The sequence below is a fragment of the Rosa rugosa genome, chromosome 6 (assembly GCF_958449725.1).
Source record: "Rosa rugosa chromosome 6, drRosRugo1.1, whole genome shotgun sequence".
NCBI classification, from domain to species: Eukaryota; Viridiplantae; Streptophyta; class Magnoliopsida; order Rosales; family Rosaceae; genus Rosa; species Rosa rugosa.
Window position 1 is genome coordinate 36,398,165 of NC_084825.1, and position 24,474 is coordinate 36,422,638.

General features: G+C 38.0%; 3 protein-coding genes across 6 annotated transcripts; 1 reads left to right on the plus strand and 2 right to left on the minus strand.

Moving 5' to 3' along the window:
• The first annotated feature begins 4,252 nt into the window (after positions 1-4,252).
• Positions 4,253-5,955, plus strand: LOC133715962 (uncharacterized protein PB1E7.01c-like). 2 transcript variants are annotated; one of them, XM_062142675.1, is made up of 4 exons: positions 4,253-4,376; positions 4,544-4,633; positions 5,294-5,370; positions 5,481-5,955. In XM_062142675.1, the coding sequence occupies exons 2-4, from the start codon at positions 4,553-4,555 to the stop codon at positions 5,737-5,739; spliced, it is 417 nt and encodes a 138-aa protein (XP_061998659.1). In that variant the 5' UTR covers positions 4,253-4,376; positions 4,544-4,552; the 3' UTR covers positions 5,740-5,955. The 2 variants fall into 2 exon arrangements, with proteins under 2 accessions (XP_061998659.1, XP_061998660.1); XM_062142676.1 differs by having other exon boundaries at positions 4,313-4,376; positions 4,548-4,633.
• Positions 5,956-6,067: 112 nt separating this feature from the next.
• LOC133714368 (uncharacterized) lies at positions 6,068-12,383 on the minus strand. Of its 2 annotated transcripts, none has more exons than XM_062140466.1 (7): positions 11,248-12,383; positions 10,711-10,907; positions 9,985-10,052; positions 8,161-9,823; positions 7,901-8,064; positions 7,471-7,657; positions 6,068-7,373 (listed from the first exon to the last, which is right to left on the minus strand). In XM_062140466.1, exons 2-7 carry the CDS (start codon positions 10,859-10,861, stop codon positions 6,760-6,762), a joined length of 2,847 nt encoding a protein of 948 aa, XP_061996450.1. In that variant the 5' UTR covers positions 10,862-10,907; positions 11,248-12,383; the 3' UTR covers positions 6,068-6,759. The 2 variants fall into 2 exon arrangements, with proteins under 2 accessions (XP_061996450.1, XP_061996449.1); XM_062140465.1 differs by having other exon boundaries at positions 6,068-7,376; positions 11,248-12,378.
• A 6,170-nt stretch (positions 12,384-18,553) lies between these two features.
• On the minus strand, positions 18,554-24,237 carry LOC133717746 (putative recombination initiation defects 3). Of its 2 annotated transcripts, none has more exons than XM_062144469.1 (13): positions 23,861-24,237; positions 22,768-22,918; positions 22,291-22,438; positions 21,983-22,117; positions 21,476-21,528; positions 21,175-21,369; positions 20,846-20,941; positions 20,634-20,738; positions 20,492-20,541; positions 20,178-20,370; positions 19,835-19,916; positions 19,123-19,231; positions 18,554-18,806 (listed from the first exon to the last, which is right to left on the minus strand). In XM_062144469.1, the coding sequence occupies exons 1-12, from the start codon at positions 23,923-23,925 to the stop codon at positions 19,125-19,127; spliced, it is 1,380 nt and encodes a 459-aa protein (XP_062000453.1). In that variant the 5' UTR covers positions 23,926-24,237; the 3' UTR covers positions 18,554-18,806; positions 19,123-19,124. The 2 variants fall into 2 exon arrangements, with proteins under 2 accessions (XP_062000453.1, XP_062000452.1); XM_062144468.1 differs by having other exon boundaries at positions 21,175-21,372.
• Between the last annotated feature and the right edge of the window lie 237 nt (positions 24,238-24,474).

Consider the following 24,474-nt stretch of genomic DNA (forward strand, 5'->3'; position numbering starts at 1 on the left):
TGGCTCTGTTAATCAGGTCAACTTGGGCTCAAATCCGATCGAATGGGATCAGTTGTTTTTGGTGTTCGAGGATGTAGGGATCGGGGACGATCTCGTTTTTTCGTCGTCAGCAACGCTCGCAGTTGGATTGGTTTTGGACCTTGACGAGGGTGGTGGAGCTTTCTTCTCCTTGTCGGATTTGATCCCGGCGCGGGCTGGTCTGATGGTGGACCTGCGCGGAGGTGGCAACGGCTTCTGCGGCAGCAGTGGTGTGGAGGAGGCTGACGTGTGGGAAGAATACTTGGCGGCTAGGGACGCTAGGGTTTACCGCTGGAGTCCAGGTTTGTTGGGCCTGGGGTGGACTTTGGCTCATTGTTGGGGCTGTTGGGCCTGAGTTTGGATGTTGGGTTCCCCGTGGGCTGTGATGGAGGAAATGCCAAAAAATGGAGGTGTTGTAGGGGATGCGATGGCATCCTTTCCTACTAGCAATGTTTAATTTTTCCTTGGGTCGCGAGATCTAGTTGCTCGGTTGTTACCTTTATTTTATTTGCTTATGAGTTTCTAGGTTTTGTTAGAATAAAGGTGCTTAATTGTCCTTAAAAGGTGGGTGTACCCGGGAGTGCGAGGCTCTGTTTTCTTAGAATAGGTCCTTTGTATGTCTTAAAGGACGTCTCTTTCTGTCGGCCCCTTTGGGGTGTGTCGTTTCTAGTACTGCTTGCTGAATTATAAAATTGACTGACCTCATTCGATTCAAAAAAACTTGTTGATCAAAGAATAGCTGTAAAAGCTACAATCTAAGCAATTTCTTCTAACCTATTGATCAAAGAAAATATAACACTAAAACTACCTCTTCTGGGATCAAGAATATGAACACTTCTATTAAGAGGTCACATAACCGCGCACCTGATACCTTGACCTCGGTGGCAACTGTTTGCCCAAAACAAGTGAGCTCCAAGAAGGATCATGAGTCATGTTTGAACAAGGATTGAACTACCAATACAAAAATAAGATGTAATTTGTTAATTTGATACGTTGAACGTATGAAATGACTTAGTGTACAAACCCTTGTATAAGGAAAACTTGAACACTTTCAAGCAGTGGTGCGTCAATTTTTTTGTAGTGTCATCCCTCTATTGTTCGTACGTTTACAAAAACCAACAATGTGTTGAATTTGTAATAATAACATTTTAGATATTTGAACGCAATTTAAAACTTCTATTCATCTCTTAACTTTTTTTTTTTTTTTTTTGAATCAGTAAATAGATTTTACCTAAAGCCAGAACGACACGAATACATATCATCCGCTGTCTCAATAGGGTAAGTAAGACAAGTGATATGCTAGCACCACTCACTATTACAAATCAGTGCTCACTTATTTCAAGTGAGCCTATAAATTATACTAAAAGCATGGCAAATAAGCTAAGTCTCAAAAGCAAAAAACTTAAATTTTCTCATTGCCTTTCTCTCACTAGGGCTAGGAGGTTTGGTGTACTCAAAACAGGTCACCTGTGCCTCAGGAACTCGTTTGGACTTTGAGGGATTTTTGTTCTTGGAACCAAGTGGCCTTCCTCTCTTCTTTTTCGGTTCCACCTTCACTTCCATTATCGGTTCTTTTGGCACCAAAATGCTACCTGGTGCTTCAATCAGACCAAGATACCTAGCGGATAATTTGCTTGGAAAAGTGGGTGTTTTCAGCTTCTTGGTTGGTGCATCCTGCAGCTCTACCTTCCTGAACAACTCAGGCAGAATAATCTTTAGCTTTTTTAAAGAAGCCTCCGAAGGTGGAGATAGTGTTCTTTTTCAATTTTTAGCTTTACTTGTGGAGGTGCAGTAGCTTCAGTTTCCGAGGCAGGGTTCTGCTCAGTTTGGACCACCAATTCATCTTCCTCAATTGCAGAAATTTGCACAGGTTTAGTCACTTGAACGACCACCAATTCAGAAGACGGGGAGGTGTAGTGTCTTTGGGAGGAGAAAGGATGTTCTCGGAGATTTTGGAGACAGGGTCCAAGGCCATGGAATTAGCAGTAGTTTTGGGAGTTAGCAGCTTTTCACACAAGATAATTGGTTTGCGTTCAGTTTGTTCAGACGATCCAAACAATGACCGGCTTATAGGAGGCAACACCGGAGTTTGGATACCTTGGAAGTGAAAAGTACCGTCCATAAACTTGCTTGTAGAGAACCCCACAGATGAACTTCCAATATCAAGCTTTCTCTCAACAAGACCCCTTTGCAGACCCCCCATGCTTAAAGGGCAATGATCTCCTTCATGCAGTAATAGGTGACACAAATTACATTTGCCAACCAAGTTTTTGAAGAAGAAGAAAATTTCAGGTGGGATGTTAGTGATTCGCACCCAGAAGAATAGGGAGTTCATCTCCACAGTTTGTAGCGGTGCCATGCCGTCATACTCCTGTAACACCACCGGGGCATGGTTGAACCTCCACTGTCCACTCTGAAGGATTGTGGTCTCGGAGTAGATCAAATGCCAGGACGAACCTATTTTATTCTCTTTCTTGGATCTTGAAACCCTTATCAATACCCTAAACTCTTCTGAAAAAATGCCTCAATTCATTGAGAGATGCAGGTTGCTTTGCCAAAAGTTTGGCCAGCAGATACGATTACCTGGGGCGGCGCTGTACACACCCCCCCTTCTCTCTCTCTCTCTCAAGATCGATGATCTCATTACCAGCCAAAACAAGAGATGTAGCAAAGGACGCAGTAACGTCCTTAATGGAAGCCATGGTGAATGGTGTTGCGTAAGGAGAAAGCAGCTGGAGGCTGTCAAACAGTTTAGGGTTTAGGTGCGTGCAAAGGAGGCGCTCTTAGTATGATATCTTAACTTGTTGAGCTATTCATCTTTTAACTAGTTAATAAGTTAGTAGGGAAAATGACTAATTAATAAGTTAGTCATTTTTCAACACTACTGCGCATATACGAGTTAAGATTTGAATGAGTTTTGTTGATTTTATATATATGACATTAATGATATTGATATTTACACTTCCAAATTTATTTTACAAGCAAGATCGGCTCTAAAAATTTAAATGCTTAAAAGGAAGTAAATTCAAGACGCTAGAGACCTTTTGTATGTAGAAACGGTAGAGTGATAAAACTATATCACAATAGACTAGTAAGCTCTATGAATAAGTGAGGTTCAGTATGTTTAGTAGGGTGGTAAGGCTTTGGTCTCATATATAAGAGGTCAGGAGTTCGAGCCCCATTCAGGGTGGGAATGGGGTGGGGTTTTTTTTTAAAAAAAAAAAAAAAAAAGTGAGGTTCAGTATGTTGGTCTATTTTTAAATATTTAATTAACCATAGATTTTGGTATATATATGGGAATCTTTATGTATGTGCCGATATGACTTCAGGATTAATTTTACCTTAAATAATATCACAATAGACGATTTCCGACCAAAATGTGTTTTTTATGTAAGGATAATTGAGAACTAAGAATTGAAGCAACGAGGAAACCCTAAAGAGGCGGCTTCAAGACTCTATGAACATTCTCGTCCGGCGGCGGCCCTGGCCTAGGTCGGCCTTTTGGCCTCGTCGAAGCTGCATGGCTTTGTTGCCGGGCGGGGTTCGAATGATTGCCTCAGTAGCTCTTGGGAGGGAGTGGCTAGATCAAGGTTTTTGCAGGCTTTGTTTTTGGCAGCGATTTCGGTGGTCGCCTCAATATTCCAGTAGTCGTGTTGCCCGGGATTGGAGGAACTCGTTTTGACAGCGTTGGTTTGAGGTTTCAAAAAAGGTAGATGTTGTGAGTTGTTGGATCGAGCAATCCGGTTTTAGGGGCGGGATGGGTCGTGATGGCGTGGTCTGGACGATGTTGGTCGTGGCAGCATAGTCTGAACGACGTCAAGGCAGCGAGTTGAGGCGGAAGCGCATTAGAGGCTTCTGGTACGGCGGTGGTTGCTGGGTCATGCCAAGGTTGCCTTGATGGGCCTTGGTTGGGTCACTCGTCTCTGGGACACCCTTTGGGCTTCTATGGTGGGCTGGGGTGTTTGTCCTAAGCTCATCCCTATGTTTTTAGATTTTGTCTAATTACAATAAATTTCTTGTATTTAGAAAGTCAAGTACCGATGTGCACTTTATGTATTTCTAGCGCCTTTGGAGTAGTACCAAAGGAGGGTTTCCGCTATCTCTACATATTTGAATGTACAATGAATATGTCTATTTCTTGTCTGTGTATGTCCTTAAATGACAGCGGAAGGGTCAAGGGTATGTAACAGACTATTCTAACTTGTGATGAATATACTATTTCCCTCAATTCATTAAAAAAAAAAAATAATAATAATAAATAAAAATTGTTTGGTAAAAGACCGAACGAACTAGTGAGGCTTCAATTTTCAGTTCTGGCGACCCAAAACCCAGCTATTTCGGCATAGCTCACTTCTCTGGTAATTGTTCAAAACCCTAGCTTTATTTCCTGCTTCAATTTATTGCGCTTCTGGTTTTCAATTTCATTATTTGGGTCTCCGAATCTCTTTCAATCTATCGTCAGATGATCAATAAAAAACTCTTGGCGCTGTTCATGTGCTAATTATGGGTGTGCTATCTGCTGTAGGAAGATTCAATGAGCTCCAACACAACTGAGACGAAGAAGGAGAAGAAGGGTCCTCCTCAAATTGTTAAATTGAATAAAGCTTTGGCTTTGGTATGATGCTTTTCCCTCATTTTGCTGTCAACTATGAACTGCTTTATGGTAGTGAGCTCTGTGGTCTATGTGAACTAGAACAATGAATTTCATTTTGAGATTTGATGATATGAAAATATAGTATCTTGAAGAGACTTGTGTGTGTTTTGCTTGCTTGAGTCTTGTGCAAATTTGAATGAGCTTGAAAGAGAAGTTATGTTGTAAAAGAATTGGTTTCGATATGAAGAGATATTGTTCTCGGAGGAGTTGTGTGTGTGTGTGTTTTGCTTGTTTGAATCTTGTGCAAAGTGAATGAGCTTGAAGGATAAGTTTTGTTTTGAAAGAATCGGCTTTGAATATGTGGTGCTGGATGTTCAGTTTAACATGATGTATGAAGCCTCACCGAGGTGTGCTTGAACAAAATTGTAATGCGACATGTTGAGTCTTGAAAAAGCTTGTGAGGTTAATAATGCAGATAAAGAGCCATCACTTTGTGCTGTCATAAGTTGCATTTGAACAGCATTTATGGTGCTAATGGTGTTATATTGATGTGGTAGATGATTTTTTATGACTGGTACACAGTGGTGTCCAAGTACGTAGTATTTCTCCACCACGGTGACGTTGGCTTAATCAGTGATGTTCAAAATCTAACTTTGTGAATGAACACCCACTAATGTGCAGGCCGAAAAATGGGTGAGTAACATGAGTAAACTGCCAGCAGAAGATGAGTCTTTTGAGACACAGAGTCGACCTGCTAGGTGAGTTCAGTTGTGTTATATTGGGTTTTAAGAGTGTATAATTATATTTAGATGGTCTTTGTTGGTTTATTGGGTCATGGCTGATTTCTGTAGACTATATTTTTTTGCAGGCTTGGACTAGGTGCTAAAGTTCCCCGTGCATCCACATTTGTGCCTTCAGATGATCCCCTTGAAAGAAAGCTATATTACAAGTTGAATGCTCAAAAGAGAAAAGCTGCCAAAATTGCAGAGGAGTTAGCACCAGCTGCTGCAGATGGTGATGATGACGATGAAGATAATGAAGACAGCAGAACCAGTGCGTTTGAGAAGAAAAAGAGAGCAGCTAATCCACTGAGCCCACCTTTAGGGAAAAAGAAAAGGAGAAAGTGAGTATCTCACCATGAGACACTAGCTATGTCATCTTTTTGGAAGTGAAAAGCTTTGGACTTTGGTCCTGTTCTTGTTGTAGCTGATAAAACTTTTGTTGTAGACTTGACGATTAAGTTAATGAAAAATATTCACGAGAAATGTTAACTGTGTGTGATATGGATGGGGAGGCAAATGATATGCATTCCTCTTTGGTTTTTATTTATTTATTTTTCCATCGATCTAGTTGTTTGTTCAAGGAAGGAAGAGGTAGAATTCCTGATTAATAATACTGTTTGCGGTGACTCAATTCTCCAAGTAATTTTATCTAATGATCAAAGAAGCAGATTGATTGAAAGTCAATGAAACAATATTTCAGATTAGTATAAAATAGAATTTACTATTCCAAAGTTACAGCTTGTTCATTGCATATAATAAACATGGCATGAACTTGCATTATTTTTCTTTTGTATTTACAACCAGTCAGTCACAGGATTTGCAACTCACAACTTGTATACTCACAACCCTTGCAAGTACAACAGCAAAAACAAAGGGAAAGCAAAAAGGAAAAGAACAAGATAACACTAGTTAGGAATGACTGCAATCAAGCCAAAAGAAGAACACATGCACCCTCGACTAAAACACACTTCTACCTTTACAGGAATTAGGAATCTACATTAGAAGCACAACTCTACATTACCGCCTCAACATTGAAGCATCTGAGTTCTTGCAAGGAGACTTAGCAAACTTGATATCTGATCCCCAACCATCAGGGATGTTTCATCTGATGCCTGCTGCCCGGGATGCTCCTTTAGCAATGGGGCTACATGATTTCAGTTTACGAAGTTACAAAGCCATGTCATATTGGATCCAGGATACTCCAGGAAAGAATCCTCTGAATAGTTGACATGCTGCTTCTCATCCCCTTGAAGCACAAAGAATGGCTTTGCCTTCAACCGCCTCGACAAGGTGGTGTGGGTTGGTGTCCGGTACGAACATGAAGAAGTGTATTGTAATTTACAGGTTGAGAATGCTCTCTGTTTCCTATAAGTCATCAGGGACTATAGCATCTTCACTTTTGGGACTTCCATCCGCATAGCTTAATATGATTTCTTCGATCAAGTCTTGGAGAATGGCTTCACCCATGTCAACACCAATGGTTTCAGTATCAAATCGAAGGTCCATCCACGCTCCGGTTCTTGACAAGTCTTTTGTCACTATCTGGTCCAAAGTACGAGGCAATGGAAGCGGACTGAGATGCCAGTAAACTTCTACCCAAACCTCATGTATAGCAGTCTTCATATCCGGCACTGGCCTTATAGGTTTCACCGATGATACCCAAGGGAAGCAACCATAGTAACGCCCACAAACCTCCACTAGAACTTCATTGATACAGTCAAAAAGGAGCTTCTGGTCATAGCAAAGCGGGTTAGGACAAAATTCTACATCATCACACAATGATGGTTCAATAAGTTGGTCTGAAGAAAGCCACTTCATGCAGAAGTCATCCCAGTTGAATCCGGAGGCTTGCATAACTGCTTTTACAAAATCTGATATTAGTTCCTTGTCTTCTGTACAAGTTTTTGCATTGTTAGCTTCATCTATAGCTGAAGAGTCATAATCTTCAAATATGATCCGTAGGGGTTGTATAGGTAGCTCTACTGCAAATTAATGAATGAGTTAACATATTAGATGCATATATTATAATAACAGTAGGACTCTTAAGTTAATAAGTCTCTTATTATGAATCTGTACCAGATTGAGAAATGCTTTTTGAAGGGCTGATCTCATCCTCTGAGAATAGTCGATCAAGAACTGAAACAGGACTTGGCTGCTCTGGTATGCCGATGGCAATGTCCATACCTTCAACATATTTGGTGGTTGGAGAGCTGGATGGGGATGCTAATGAAGCATATGGCCCTGGACTCTCTTCATAAGAATCCTGGAAGACAATCATGATTAGACAAGTGACAAATAACATATATACATAATTACATATGTATATAAGTATATATATAATTCATCAGACCAAGGCTTCGACATAAAGGGAATTTAGGCTTCGACATAAAGGGAATTTATCACTTAATATCTATGTTGATTTTCAAATTAGAACTAGTCTTGAAACAATATATTTTTGGTTCTTTGGGTTTTTGTTTTCCTTAAATTAAAGAACTTTTATAATTACCCGTTGCCAGCATTCTGAATATCTTTTATCATCCACAATTTCAATCTCATCGCCACTTTGGTCATCCCTGGCAATGGAAGAGCAACTCGGTTCAGAAGGAGCATCCAGCACACTCTCTTCTTCCTCAGCTACAATTTCAATCTCTTTTGCAATCTCCATATCACCTGCAATTTTTATTTTTAAAATCCTAATTATCAAATAAGTTCCAAGCAAGCACAGGAATTTTGTCACCGTTTATCAAACAGCCAAGAAATCAATACCTTCAGGATTCATCTCGTCTTTAATCGTGACATGGGTTTCTTCTGCTTCACTAGGAGAACAGTTGTCCTTCAAATCAACTGAGGTGCTTGGTAGGGAATTAGGAGGCTGTACTTCACAGTCAGTGTTGTTGTCAGAAACAGATAGCCTGTTCTCTAAGTTTTGTGCTACTTGACCTAGAGGACTGACATTTTTCTCTTGCTTAGGAGACCCTGCATTCTCATTGGCCTTCCAAACTCTGTCGCGAGGAGATAATCTCATTTGTGCAGTAACAAACCCAAGCTCCGAGTCCCTTCCGGGACTGCCCCTAGGGGACACATTGTACTCAGGAAGAGAGAGAATCCTTCCCAAGGTTTTGGGAAAATGTTGTCCCACAAAATCTACACTTGCGTCTCCATTGCTCAGCATCTCAGAGAGATGTTTCTTGGCTTCAATGTAGATGTTAGATACCCTTTGATTAGGAATACCTGGATCTTCATGTTTCATATTCATTTCAGATTCTTTCAATTTGCCACTCTTGTCTGCTCTCTTGATAGCACCAGAAGGTTTAGCAATTCTTTCCATGTAGAAGTGATCTTTACTAGGAGAACTTCCAAACTTTTCCTTAACAATTCCTCTGTCACCATCTTCCACACTTTGATGCCCATAGGGCAATCTGTTTGAATTTCCAATAGCAGATACCCCATGCTGTTGCTTTCCCATAGCATTCTTCAGTTTCCTCTTTATTTCAGAAAGAAAAAAGTGAGAGCCAATTTTTTCACTTGGCCCTTTACTTCTTACTAGATAATGGGACTCTGGGATCTTGTTACTTTCAGTTTCAGAATCCCGTAAAACTGTAGGCCCAGGCTTCAAAATGACAATTCTCTTTGAAGCTTCAAAATTCTCATTGGCCTCAGCTGGGTCTCTTTCTTGAGGCTTGCTCTTTCTCCTGAAAAATTTTCGCTGTTTACGGATGACAAGCTCCTCAGGTTGTTTTGAATCGTCAAGTTTCTCTGTCGAGTTGGACTCTGCAACAGCCTTGGATTCTTTATCTTTCTCTACTTGAGAATCCTGCAAGTTCAAGACATACTTTGCCAGCAGCGAGTTTGGATCTTGTAAGAGTTTCAGAAACAATTCCTCATCTGAACTTAAAGTCTCAAGTGCATCCATTAGTTCTCTAAAGTGCTGGATTTTCTGATCTTCTGTGAGATGCTTCCCATCAGTAAACTTCTGATTCATGAACTCCTTGATTGTCAGACATAATTTCTCTTCAAAATCAGAATGCTTGTAGTTTGATCTGACAGGAGTCTCACCATTCAGATGATCATGATTCACACTATTTATATACTTTTGATGGATCTGGCAGCATACCTCTTCCATTATCTCATCTATGCCACGGTTACTTCTAGATTTATGCTCTTGTTTCTGATTACATGAGCATCCAGGCTCCAAAGTCTCAGAACCATTCAAATCACAGGTGTCCATGTCCCGGCTTTTCTTACGACTCTTCTTTGTTCTTTTTTGATCCTTTCTGGTATGGCTTGCATCAGTCTGGTTACTCACCACATCAGTGCTGATCTCTTTCCTCATGTCCTGCTCCGTGGACATTTCTTCTTCCATGAGTTTCTTCACACTAGGCTTACAAGCATCGCCTGCCACTGTTGCTGTTGTGTCCACATTGCTTTCCTGAAACATTTTAGTAAGAATCCATTAGTTATATCATCAGTCAATTGGTGAATAGGTACATTCTCTTATGTGGTAAACTCCCTTGTCACAGAAACTGGATTTTAAAAAAAAATTTCAAATACAAGTTCAGTTGGATTTGCTTATAACTTGATCAAACTTACAAGGGTGCCTTGAAAGTTCTCATCCAAACCACTCAACACCCCAAACCTGTTCCTTGGAGACCCAGTACCTGCACAAAGGAAGTATGATTCAGAAACAATGTGGAATATTTCCTTTTAATGAATTGAAAGACAAATTTACTAGATATCAATACCTAATTATAAGTCAGAGTAAGAAAAGTCATTCAGATAAAGAGTTGACTATGGGTCTATAAAATGCCCCCAAACAAAATTACCACTGAATTCATTTCAGCCAGAAGAAATTGGGCAACAAATAGCACAAAAGGAAATATAAATTTAACAAAAATCTGGAATATTGCCCTTTTGCTGATTTGAAAGCAGTTTTACTTGAGATCACTCTCTAATTGTAATTCAGAGTAAGAAAAACTATTAGATAAAAACGCTGACTACAACACCTTATCTACAAAACACCCCCAAATCCAGTGAGCTAGCTCATTTCAGCCTGAAGAAATTGGTGAACAAATAGCAGAGAAAAGTAAATAAATTTAACCAGTATGGAAAATTGTCCTTTTTGATGAGCTGAAAGCAACTAAAAACCAATCCCCAATTATAACTCAGAGTAAAGAAAAACTCATTCAGATAAAAATGTTAGCTAGGACAAAATCACCAAATACCACAATTACTCGTAAACTCATTTCAGGCTGAAGAAATCAGGCAACAGATAGCCGGAAACGCCGGCTTCCAATTAAAAGAGTTCAGAGTTCTTACCAAGAGCTTGCTTGCTTCCATGCCTCCTATCAGAGATCAGCTTCCAGGTGGGGCGGCCGTGCCGAAAATCAAAGATGTTAATCAAACCCCACATACAGCCTAACTGGTCTTTCTCATACCGCACAGAGCGTCTCTGGGACTTCTTTGCCATCAGGAATAATTTTATATGGTCTTTTTCATCCAAAATCTGTCAATAACTGGCCGATTGAAAAACCAAAGACAGAAAATGTGAGATCAATAAAAGCCCTTTAAAGATAAAACCGATGACTTCAGTTTTCTTGCTTCTTGTTCTCACACCCAAAAACTCGACTGATAAAGAAATGCATATCCAAATAGTAATGTGGAAAAGGTGAGCGTTATGGAGATTATTGAAATTAGTCCATAGATAGAAACATGACTCTTATTTGACTCAAATGGCAGCAAAATTCAACTCCAGAGAAAAAATCATCCTGATTTGGAAAGCTAATCAGTACTATAAGATAAAAAAAAAACGGATGAAAATAGTGTTGATGATAATGACATGCATGAACAGATTACCTCAAACTTCAGAGCCTTGAATTCAATACAGCAGAGAATAGATAACAAAGCAGCTGCAAAAGTCAGTTGCACAGATGAGCAGATTCCAATTCCAACTCCTCAAGTCTTATAACAGAGTGAGGCTGAAGGAACCAAAACTTTATCCGGATGCCAAGGAATCAAAGCCTTCTTTTGCTACTCAAAAAAGCCTTAAACGGCACCTCAATATTCTCCACAAAAGGCTCGAAAATTCTTGCAATTTGGTCTTCCTTCACAGAAAAAAAGACCAACCAATTAAGATGATTATGCCTCCTCAGCTATTATGATCGCAAAAAGGGTCAAAGGCTGAAACTTCACCCTCAAACTTCAGTGACCAAAACTCAGCAATGATGTGGGGATTTGATCACAAGCTTGAGAAACACAGAAACCCAAATCTCTTTTCTCAAATTCGATCCACAAGTCATGAGTTCTGCACGATGGAATTGATAATTCAGACAACTCAAGCATGCGCTAGCTTGGACCTCTGCCTTTTTTTTTTAATTCAAAAATCCCTCTCACAAGGTCAATGCTTCACCCAGTGAGAAAAATTCAACCCAATACAATGCAGCACCAAACACCCTCAAACCCATTGAAACACTCAAAACTCTGCAGAGTTCAAACCCAAAAAAAGCAAAAGCTTTTATTTTTCTTGCAAAATTCTCTTTCAGTCTCAAACCATCAATCACTGAAAAATATTAAAAAAAAACACTCTTTTCTCAGAGATCAAATTCTCTGGGGAAGAAAGACCTTTTAGTAGTGGGTATCTAGTTTTGACAGCTAAAAAGAGAAGCCAGCGCCGACCCACTAGAAGTCCCAAACATTCTGGCACATACGGGCAGCCATTAAAGACTGAGAAAAGTGGAGGGGGAAGGAAGCAAAGAAGCAATGGTGGTGAGAAAAGCGAGTGAAAGACAAAAGCTTTAACAATGTCGTTGATGTTGGGTGAGAGAGTATAAGAAGAAGAAGAAGAAGGAGTACGTGACAGTTGGGTTGGGATTGATTTTGATTTGATGGGACCCCAGTTGGAGAGAGGAGGAGGCTTTGCATGAAAGAAAAGTGTTGTCTTCTGTCTCCATTTTTTCCCTACCATACTCTGTAACAGTAGTTCCATTTCCAACCATCATCATCAAAGTCACCACTAACCTCCATTCGCGCTCTCTCTCTCTCTCTACACTTTCTGTGCTGGCGGTAGCGGAAATGTGTGTACCAAGTTGTTGACGTGTACGATTTTTGAGAATAGGGTTAAAAACGTCTATAAGTGGCCGATGGAAACCAGGAAACTTTATTTTATTTTATACGGAGAATTACTGTGTGTGATGTTTCGAGTTTTTCATTATTCTAATCGGTAAAAGAGGGTATGTGACGAAAATGAGGATTTGATTATTGGAATTAGGATTTCATGGAGCTTTCTAAGTTGTTAAGAAGTTTGTGAGGATTCTAATGCGTTACATCACCCAATATAGTGTACAAAACAGGTAATCCATGCCATATGTGTAACAACGTAATAATCTTAAGCATGCAAACTAACAACGTCCTTCAAATGGTGTGAGCTATCATTCGTACTTAGGTAATTAAGCACGAATTTGTATCTCTTTTTGAAATATACAAATTCTCGTTTTTTTGTTTGTTTGTTTGAAGATTGAGAAAAAGAAGATTCAAACTTTAGATCTCACATTTTAAATGAGAAATTTCACAAGCATCGGAACTGTTATTGGACCCGTATTCTACATTAATTGATCATCTGGATTCTGGAGTGCTCCCAAGAAAAAACAAACGAAAAAAGACAACGTTGTTTTAAGAGAATATATCATTAGCTTATAATAGTAAATCTGATCACGAGAACAATCACGGTGTCAGTGATTCAGTGGTTTGGTTTGTGCAGTCGTCGTCCTCATTTAGATGCATGCAGAGAACCACATGCCCTAACTGTCAACTGTACTTTGGTACCTGGTTTAGATCGAAATGGAAATGCTTGTTTTAACTCCTGTTACCAACCGTCGTAGGTGGGTACTCATGAAAAAATGGGGTTGATCATTCCGTGCCCTTCCTTTGTTTTGAATTAAAGGGTAGAAACTATATATTGAACACTAATTATGCCATTACTCTTAGTTGACCCCAATTATAGTCCTTTTCTCAAGCATTACTCTAGTAATGATGAATGAAATTTGAATTCAAAGCACACCCCCTCCTAATTAATTTGTAAGTGTTTAGGAATAGCTTGTGGTTGTAGTGAGAACTCATGGTCTCGCAGACACTAAGGATTAGAAGAGGGGGAAAACGAGAGTTAACGGAGAATTGAAGAAGAAAATAATTAAATAGGTCTACAATTTCGATATTATTGATAATGTTTTACATTGACGAGCCTGAGTTGCGTTTTGGTAAACCTGTTTCTCCCGCAATGTGTTAAATTGTAATTTTCAAACCGGAGGGCTCTTCCATTAAGAGATCCTTTTTTTGACCTGTTTCTCCCGCAATGTGTTAAATTGTAATTTTCAAACCGGAGGGCCCTTCCACTAAGGGATCCATTTTTTGGTCTTGTTATAGGGATAGGGCATTAGACCAACTTTTCGATCACATTTCGGCATCTCAACCGTTCAGTTTTTAAGTCTTAATGTGTAGATCATTTCTGTAAATTTTCAGCCAAATCGGTGATCGTTAAGGTATCAAACTAGATTAAATCAATGGACGAACCAAATCTGTTAGACTTGAACCGTTCATATTTATAATCTTAAATCGCCATTTTGAATGCCTTAACGATAATCAATTTGGCTGAAAATTTGCAGAAGTGATCTACACATTAGGACCTAAAAACTGAACGGTTAAGATGCCAAAATATGATCGAAAAGTTGGTCTAATGTCCTATCCTTAAAAAAGACAAAAAAAAAGGATCCCTCACTAGAAGGGCCCTGTTTCAAACCGACTCTTTCTAACGTATTACCAATGTAAGATACGCAATATGATATGTAATTCCTAGCTGCAAAATTCGGTGCTAAGATCTTGGATTTCTTTGATCTCTGTGCTGTCTTATGAAAACCTTGGATTCACTACTAGCTACCTCCTTGACTATAAACAAAATACAGGACAAGTAACTCTTATGGGAAATGCATATGTATATACAAAAATGAATTCGACTAGATAGGAAGAGCATGCATGCATAAATTTCTGAGATACCAAATAAGGTTTTGTCCATGGTTGCATGTGAAGAGGGCAGTTGTGCATCAAAGGTCAAATTAGGCAGTTCAGGTTAGGGTCCTACTAATTGCATGAAATGAAGCAGTTGGGGGTCACACACAACCTTTACCAACTTCAATGCTGATCGGTTTCATTGTCTAATCAGAAGGCCCAGAAGAGACAAAGAGCTTCCCTCACCTCTACCACCATGTTTTATATCAGATAGAAACTTATGAGTCTGGTAGGGCAATTTTGATTAAACAAGTAGAACCTTAAAGATTATGCAGCTAAAATATGATCAAGTGGCCAGTTGTGAATGAACACCAATAACTTAGGGTTGAAATGGTTCTGATTTTATTAGCTAATCTCTTACTGTATTATCTTCTTTAGGTTGAGGGTGGGTAAAAACTTGCCTGGCAAAGACCTTTTAACAACGACAATGGCAAGAAGCAGACAAGTTTCATAAGGGTTTTTATTAATGAAAATTGCCTATTGAGGACAATACCTAAGTTTTGGAATATGCTGGAAATTGGTTTTTTAATTTGTTTAAAGAGAGCAAGGTTCTTACTCTGTGTCTTTTTGATGCAACTGAAAGGGATCCCTAAGAGAAAGTTTATCACCAAACCTATTGTTAATTATATACATTGAAGTGCAAATGCAAATAGTGATGGAATTTAACATATATGGTTTTCTGAGTCTTGCATGTACAACACATGGTGTTTGTTTGGAACTGTTTCTAATTTTCTATATATATGGAGCATTTTTTTAATATTGATATTTTTCTTCGAACTTGAGTAATTAAATTAAAAAGAAAAAAAATTCAGATCTTCAAATCATTTCGGAACTTCATATTGCAAAGTAAAGAGTGAATTTCAAGTGTTTTTTAATGAAAAAGAGTGAAAAAAAAAAAAAAAAAGAAGAGTGAATTCCAAGCTATTGAGAAAAAAAGATAGTACATGTATTGACAACGTCAGTAGACTGATAATAAATTTAAAACTAAGTCATATTACAGAAAAAGTGACAGAGAACTCATAATATTTTAGATTAAGTAACCCAATGAAATTAATGAAGAAAAATGTAATTTAGTAATTTACTACAAAATTTCTCTTTCAATACATCATCATGCACTCCACGTTTGACATTTATTAGTTAGCTAGAAATATGACTAACCCTAAATAGCTGTCTTAATTTGTTTGTTCTTGCCAATTCTTATATGAAAACCCTTTTGACATTTACAAGGACTCTTCCAGACCTGCCCTCACACGTTAACAAAAAAAAAGTGCAATACATATACATAAGGGAGTCAAATGCAGGCTGGCAGAGAAGAGAGAGTGACATGAGATAAAAATAGAATAGAGATGCAAACAATGGAGCAGCTTTTGTCTTGCTTGCCCTTAAAGATATTCAGAATACAAAGAGACTTAGTGGAATTGAAAGGACCACAATGACACTCATTATGAGTTTATAACACACTCATTTCAAACCCACTTACTTTGCTCTACATGCAAATGGAGACAATGGGCGTGTCATGCATTAGTCTTGCATGTATTAAGAATAGGGGTTTCATTTCACCAAATCATGGTTGCTTAGAGATGTAATTTTGTTTTGGTGCAACTTAATTATTTCTTGAATTGGTTGGAAATATGGGTAACAAGTTCAATTCGATCTGCAAATTATTTCTGTGCTTAATTTTTATTGTTAATATTGGTTAAGATTGGATTATCAAATTGGTCCATAATCATTCTATTCCAACAGCCAAATTGGTTTCTTACGTTTGTGTTTATCTGATTTGGAGGTTATAATGCAAAGCTCTTACCAAATGTTGTCAGTTGTCACCTAGCTAACCCTAAATGTTCCATCTATAGGAATTCACATAGATTGAAAGCTAATTGTTCTATATTAATATAAATAGCAAGAGGTTAGGAAATGTTGATGTTTATACAGACAATTAGGAGTACTAATATTTTAGTAAGAGGCATGCTTATGTATAGTTTCTATGTTTGACGTTGGGTTATCGGTATCGTACATGTCTCTATTATATGGAATAGTAATCGTTGAACCCTAGCTATATAAACCATAAATCGAAAAACTTTAGAGAAGGGCGAGTATATATAGATGGGGGGTTAAATTTTAGTACCCATTTAATAGCTCTTGTTCTTGGATAAGCTTTATAAAAGAGTAGTGCATGTCTTGTTGTAGCTGTCTCGTTTGACGACTTGAACTAAATCATTAAGGAATGAAAAATTATTAGAAAGCTTCTCTTATCACTCCATCCTCATCCGCCTACTTTTAACACTCACCATAACACAAATTAAAGGCGCCATCATTCTCAAAAAAAAAATATAAAAAAAAATAAATAAATAAAGGCGCCATTGCCCTCACGACACATGCACTTCAATAATTTTAGAAGGATACTAATCTCAACTCTTAACGATTCTCTTAATTTCAGAAGGATATAAATGGTTTATGCCTGTATCTTAGCTTTGAAAGGGAAATTGAAGACATGCATGGAGGGGTGGCAATGAAAAGAGAACTCAATTATCAAACAATAATTATATACCAAGCTTGCGAGGAAAACTAAGTCTATATATGTTGTAATCTTGTGACAGAATTTTTGTTAGAATGTTGATGGGTTTGCTATTTCTTTCAAACCTAGGGATCTGGATATTTCACTTCTGACGACTCTCTTTAAGCATTGGATGCTCTCCTTCTTTTGAGAACCCAATGCCTTCAAAAGCAAAAGTTTCTTCAAGGAATTGCACAACACTCAACTTAATCACACATTAGATTAGAGGATGAAACTTGGCTACTATGTAAAGTGGCCACATAGCAAATACTGGAATCAAGTATTGAGAATATAAAGTAGACATAAGACGTTATACAAGGAGAATTAAATTCATACTTACAAATTTGCAATCCACACTCATTCTTCTATTTTTTTTTAGAAAGAAATCACACTCTCAGAATTGTCTTTACAAAAAGACAAATTTGAGATACTAAAAACAGAAAACATAGTGTGAATTATAAAATGAGAATTGTGAATTTCACTCTCCTTACATAGAAGTAAATAACACTAAGGACCTCTTCACTTATTATCAATTGATTTAGAGTGTGATTCTAAATTATTGTAACGCCAAAAACCACATTCTCCTAAAAAAATCTCACATAGCTGTTGCCGTTTCTTATTTGTTTGGGGTCAATTTTTATGCATTACAAGAGATTTTCTTAATAGATGGGTTTCTATAGCCTATAGGTAAGTGGAATATTATGGAAAATGGTGGTCCTAAATGGTAGTTAAGGTTTCATGAAATCAAGAGGTAGCTTTCTAGTTTCATAATCATAAAAACTAAATTAACAATCAAGAATGGAGAGCTTAGCGTTTGAAAGATTCTTAATAATAGCATCATAACATCATCTAATGGAAACGTAATCTCCTAAACCAATTAAAGAAAACACAACCACCCTCACAAATTCAACCCCCCCAACCAGACAAGTTATATGTCACAAAGGAAACGAACAAAGGCAATGTTTTATTAGCAACATTCCACCAATCCAATCCAAATCACTGGTCCTTTGCCCATTAGAATGAAAATTTTTAAAGAACATTTTTCATATAATAATGATTTTCGATTAGATCTTCGAAGAATTTCAAATAAGAACTTCCAGAGTGATGTTTACTTCACAACTAGAAAGAACGAGTGCAAATATGTGAGTCATAATTTCTGGGAGGGCCCGAGGTCCTTAAGTCATAATCATATGCTTCTAAATAGTCATAATGATTAGTAATTGGTTATTGATTTTTTGGGCAATGAAGAAGAGAGCTTGTACTAACTTGGTAGCAAGTTCCCACGTGTGGGCTCGCACCGACAGAAACGATATCTAGCTTTTGTGAAACGAACCGGATGCGGGGACCAAAGCTAGGCATTGAACTTTTCTCAGGCCTAAAGCCTTAGGGATGGTAAGGCCCTTGACAGCCTTGACCTTTAATCTGGTGTTCCCAGTGAAGAAACTTCACAATCGTCGGTTGTATACAATATCTTCATATTTGTCGCAATATGTGACGAGACGATAGACACGTTATTGTATACAACCGATTCATAGAAACCTATTAGAGAATTGCCAGACAATAGTGGGATCTCTTTGATCATATTACCTGTTCTTTACAACAATCGAGGGATGAACCCAAAGTTCTTTGGCTATCTATGTGTCCCTAAGGACATCTATAACTAGTTAACTACTAGGAGGTATAGGGATATAACAATAGGGCATGGGGAAAAACATACCCCAAAGTAATCAAAGGATTCAAAGCACATAATGTTGGAGTTATGGGTTAGGACACAAAGCACATGGGAGGAGCAGACTTCAAGCATCTGCACAAATAGCAAACAGCACTCTATGAGTCAAACTGCAGTGTCAAACACAACGGATTACTCAAATTTACCGAGCATCTGAAACCACAGTACAGTTCGAGAGCAATTTTTGATCATCACCTTTAACCATGATGTAGACTGTGTGGTATTACAACTTGACTTTAATTGATAAGAGATGACAACAGTTCATCATGGTCGAAGGTGGTAAGCAAAATTGTTCTCAAGTTTTCAGTCAGGGAAGAAAGGAACTTTGTAATGCCTGCACTACGAGAAATCGGAAGCACCAGAAAAACAGATGTAGAGTTGTAATGTGTACCTTCAGTTAATAATTATAGGGTTACAGCATCTTCTCTTTCGCCTCCTTGCCCGCCTCAAAATCCGTTCTGTCTCTTGGTCTACCTCTTCAATCATATAGTTTTTCATGTCTTCAAGGAAAACAATAATGACTACAGTTAATTCAGAGCAAAATGATCATGTACTTGCACAAAGACATGCATAGTAGATGCTTGGGCCTCTGTCCTCCATTGTACCAAAAAAAAAAAAAAATACATGCATAGTAGGCAAATAATTATAATACAATCCAAGTATGTCATGTAACTTTTTGGAAAACAACCAGAAGCAACAGTGCGAGACATATATATCGAATATTCATATCCATGGCCTGCCAATAGTGAGAAAAGTAAAGCCTTTGGATAAATCTTTTATCATTTCCCTAGTTTGTATTGGTTTAACCCTTAATTCCTGAAAAAAAAAAAACCCTCATACTTTAGGTTTAATTAGTGACTACCAACATACTTATGATTATCAGAAGCCAGCAGCCATTAACTCCCTTAAAGAGGCTCTTTGAGAAAGGCTACTAGTATAGAAGCTATTCTTTCTTTGAGGTACCTAATTTTGGTCTAGACTTCAAATTAATTCAATAAAAATTTTGTTGAGTAACCACTATGATCTTAAGTCTTTGGCAAAAGCAAGACATGAGGCTCATCAAAGTTAATAGGTACGGCCCAAATGCTACTTCCACCACGTACCTGTTTCTTTCTCGTCAAGTAAGAATGAAAATCCTCCATCAATGTCCTCATCTGATTCAATGATAATTCTACCTCCTCTTTCCTGCATCATGCATTGCCATCTCATATGAGCCATATAAGTTCAAATACCCGAGATGAGCAAATATAAAGTTTTTCATGTAATGCTTAAAACAGTAAGGAACTTTGCTTCAATTGCAATAAAAATTTAAGACAAGAACACTCAGCACATATCTATTATTAAGTCTATCACCTTAATACCAGAAACATATCTAGATGAGACAACTTGGTGTCTATTTCCAAATTAACGAGAAAGATGAGGAAAAAATAATAATTAAAAGGGTACCTGTTTAACCAAGGTAATTCCATTATGTTTTTGTGCTTTCTGGGGCACCCTATCAATAGAGGTAGCTTTTCCCCCCTTTACAGTCTTCCAGCCTCCTGTTTCTGTCGTTGTAACTACAGCTGCTTGAACAGAAACCTTTGGAGGTACAGTTGAGTGGGAATCGAGAGCAGGGTTTTTAAGCCTCTCGAACTCTCTAACAACACAACAATGACACTATCAAAACCATGGAACAGACAAGTGCACCCCTATGGTGCCACTGATGAATATACTAGCTGTCTCAAGGAATAACAGTCAAAAGAAATTTTCTCACATACTTCTTAATAGGCTGTGGCCTTTTTTCTGGAACAGAGTGACAGGCAGCGCCCTGCAATTTCCAGATATGAAAGGTTTTATGATAATAAATCACATGAGTGCTTGAATAAGTCAATAGTACATCATTAGAGAAGTATGGATCACCTTTGATGAAGGTAAAGAGGGTGCTTTGTACTTTCTCACATACTTTCTCACATACGTCCTCTTAGGCTTTTGCTCTACTTGTGGAATAGCAGGAATGGCAGCAGCCTGCAAGTTTCCAAATTTCAAAGGTATTCAAGTAACAAATAATAGGGTATGGGTGCTTGATAAAGTTGATGAGCCATAATAAGAGGAATGTAAATCACCTTTGGTGCCTTTGGTGCCTTTGGTGAAACTACAGATAGCACTTTGGATGTTTGGATGGGGTACGTAATCTGATTCTGGCATGTTTGGATACTGCAAAGCAGTTTCTGCAAGCAAAAAGATGAGAGGGATTATTTAGCAATCAGAGGCATGCCGAATATTATACGTTCAACTGGACAATAATAGTAGAAAATAGAGAAGAACAAGAAGTTCTTTTGCCAGAAAGAAGAAATGATGAGTTATCACTTTAGCTCACCCAAAAGAAACCGTAAGAGTTAAAAGTTCATAATCTACTGCGTTAAGTGGTTGCAGTTTACTTTCCATTATACATCATGCATACCTGCATTTCCTTGATGAAGGAGCTGTGTAAATTATTTTGTGAACTCAGGAGGGATGCTTCAATCTTTTCTGGTAAGGCTGAAAGCACTAAGAACATCTCCTGTAATTTATCTTGATTTTCATTTTTGCTCAGTTGCTCCGACATAAATTTGATGCCCTCATCAAGGCTAGCTTTGAAATCTTCTTGCCCCTTATTCTGCTTTACCATATATTGGCTGAGTTAGAAAGTGCAGAATCCTGGATGCTTGAAGCAACCAAGTGAGTAAAGAAGAAAGTAAACTCGGGGATTGTACTTATATTACCATTAACTGCAGCAAGCTGTCTTGAACCATCAACTTCTGCTGTACTGCTTCCACTGAATTAAGAAAGAAAATGAATTACTTACAATGGTAAATTTTTGACATGTCGTATAGTATAGACTCCCCATTTATTTCTCTTCACAGGTAAACAAACAATCAAATATAGTATCCTATTTAACAGAATGAACTTATTTATTCCAATTCCAGCCCAAGTTAAAGTTAGCAACCTGATACCATTTTCCTCCCAAATATGAGTTTTAGTTGCTTTATTTTCAATAAAATATCTTGGAATTAGTGCCAAATGGAAGATCCTACAAATTTTTGTTTCAATATGCTTGATCAGTGACTTCAGCCCTCTCACATTAATTTGAATATTTATTCCTATATCAGAGGCTAGGAGCTACAACAACTTCTTATGCAGATTAGCCAGCACTACAACGTACAGCCATTCGATAATATATTTTCTCATCAGCTCATACATTTCAATGTGTCAAAGAATAGATGACTCACTCTCCATTGAAACTTCTTTTGTTCCTTTCTTTACTTGCATAACGTCACTCTGGACAGAATCCAAGATCATCCCAAACTTGCTTAATGAAGTTTCCATCATTCCAATACGATGTTCAAATTCCTCACTGATCTGACCTGCTCAGGCAGATAAAAGAAAAGGTTTCCCATTAAAAGCCAGGCGTACACATACAATAGCAAGACCTTTATGGGGCTGTTATTATTACCCCCTTGAAAATACATTACTAGAAGTTTTTTCTTTTTTTCTTTCACTAATACTCCTTATGCCATTCAACTTTGTAGAAACTTACATCGATGATCTGAACCAGAAGCAGAACTCCACTTGCGCGTGAGACTGTTGGAAGGTCTTGAAATCTGCATTTGACTCTCTTCACGGGCATGACTAATTAGGGGTAAGCGAGCAATCTTCTTCACAGAGTTCTCCCGTTCTTGAGACCTCTGTAGAGATATGAACACAAGCAATAATTTAGGACTGCTAGTGAAATCTATGAATGATATCAAATAATTCTAATTAATGCACAGAGTTCTGGGAAAGAACAATTTTCAGGGGCACAACCTATTTTCTTTAGTACTCCTAATGTATGACTGATAAGAAATACAGTTCACTGATATTTAAATAAATTGGTCTCCCGTTAACGATATGGAAACTGCTCAAACTTATATGCTTTTCCAACTAAAACCATTCCTAATAGAGCCAAATCCACTTGATTGAATGTCGGTTTGTCAAAATAAAATATTGAATATATGGTGTAATATAGAGATTCTACCTGATCTGTAAAAGCGTCAAGAGATGTCTGAGAGAGCTGAGAAAACATGCCATACTGAGATGAGAGTCCCTGAGAAAACGACTGCTCTGATGGTTGAGATCGAAGCTGAAGCTGCGAACCTTGTGGTCCATGTGAAACAGAATTTGATCTCCTGCAAATCAATGAAAAAATCAGCACAAGTAAAGGAGGTTTCAGCAATTCAATCTATTAGCCACATCATATAGGAAGTTGAAAATCGACACTTATTCATTTCACATATTTACTATCTATTCACATATGAGGAGGATTTGATCTCCCACAGACACATGTAATGTATATTGACTAGAGCAATTAACATAGAACTAGAATCAATTTGAAGCACACATAACTCCTTCCATTTGTTTAGTTTCTGCGAGTATATATTGAAGAAACTGACATGTATTATTTTCTTTTCATATCAGAAAACTGAAATCGAACTTGAGGACCTAAACCAAAAGGCGTTGTTTAAACAAAATCTATGGATCCAGTCATCTTAATCTTTTCAGTTTTCGACATTATTGATATCACAAACTGAGCATTTCAACTGGAACTGGAAGAGATTGAGATCCATGTAGTCAGGTAAGCAGACTCTCACACTTTCTCAGAGATCAAAAATTCAAATTATGGAAGCGAAAATCAAAATCGAACTCACAGGGGACTAAGCATTTTCTCGAGAACCAAACAGATTGACTAAGCACACTAAAAATTTCAAGAAAATTAAACCGGAGGAAGAAAAAACTGAAATCGAGCTGAGACCGAACTCAGATGAGTGAGAAAACCTAGATAATAAAAGCTTAAGATCCAAAACTTGATTTTCTGAATAATTTTCCTCCATTTTCTCGTGATCCAAACCGAGCATCTAGCTCGTAGAGCTCAGATCGAGCCTAGAGCAATTTTCAGTCAAATTCAAGAAGAAAAAAAATAGCAAATACAAATCAACGAAGCTAGAATTCTCACGAACACTCTCTAAATCGGTTAAAATTCAAAGCATTTTCCAGATTTTCTCAGGAACAAAACGAAGCACATTGCGGTAGAGATAAGGTCGCGAAATTGAAATAGAGTGAAGTAATCGAACCTGTTGTGAGGAGGAAGGACGGAGATGGAGCTGAGATCGCAGGCCTTGTTGATCTTCAACTTCATCGCTCCGAATCGGCGAGTTTTAGGTTTTCAGAGGTACGGACGATTCGATCTGGAACGGAGTTGAAGGTTTGAAGCTCGAGGAGATTAGGAGAGGTGTGGTTAGAGAGAGAAATGGAAATGAGGCATCTTAAGAGTTTGAAATTTCTGAGAATTGAGAGAGAGAAAGTGTGAGCGGAGAGGAAAGGAGGGGTATTTATGGACGGAGCCGGGCGGGAAGAAGATTTGAGAAGGTGTGCTGCTTGGTGGTTAATGGGCCGGGCCGTGATCACAGAGTTGACAACCAGGCCCAATTTTAATCCAACATCAGATAATGGGTTACAAAATCAACTGACCCATCTGAGCATAACTCTTGTATAATTTTTTGTTGTTTGATAAGAAAAAGAAAAATAAACTAAATTTCATGGCATCCACCGTTCAAGTTATCAAATAAAAAATACATCTAAGCATAACTCGTGTATCTGTCGTTTGTTCTTTTGCCATTGTCAAAATAATTGAGTAATCGGTTTTCAGTAAATAATATACCCTAATATGCTCTTGGTGTGAGGAAGA

Coding starts and splice junctions, on each gene's coding strand:
- LOC133714368 (XM_062140465.1), bottom strand. CDS start 10,861: ATGGCAAAGAAGTCCCAGAGACGCTCTGTGCGGTATGAGAAAGACCAG. Junction 9,824..9,984: donor AGAACTTTCAAGGCACCCTT/GTAAGTTTGATC, acceptor AAAATGTTTCAG/GAAAGCAATGTGGACACAAC. Junction 7,658..7,900: donor ATTCAGAATGCTGGCAACGG/GTAATTATAAAA, acceptor ATTGTCTTCCAG/GATTCTTATGAAGAGAGTCC.
- LOC133717746 (XM_062144468.1), bottom strand. CDS start 23,925: ATGAAGTTGAAGATCAACAAGGCCTGCGATCTCAGCTCCATCTCCGTC. Junction 22,919..23,860: donor GTCCTTCCTCCTCACAACAG/GTTCGATTACTT, acceptor ATTGATTTGCAG/GAGATCAAATTCTGTTTCAC. Junction 20,371..20,491: donor AGGCCACAGCCTATTAAGAA/GTATGTGAGAAA, acceptor TTGTGTTGTTAG/AGAGTTCGAGAGGCTTAAAA.
- LOC133715962 (XM_062142675.1), top strand. CDS start 4,553: ATGAGCTCCAACACAACTGAGACGAAGAAGGAGAAGAAGGGTCCTCCT. Junction 4,634..5,293: donor TGAATAAAGCTTTGGCTTTG/GTATGATGCTTT, acceptor ACTAATGTGCAG/GCCGAAAAATGGGTGAGTAA. Junction 5,371..5,480: donor ACACAGAGTCGACCTGCTAG/GTGAGTTCAGTT, acceptor ATTTTTTTGCAG/GCTTGGACTAGGTGCTAAAG.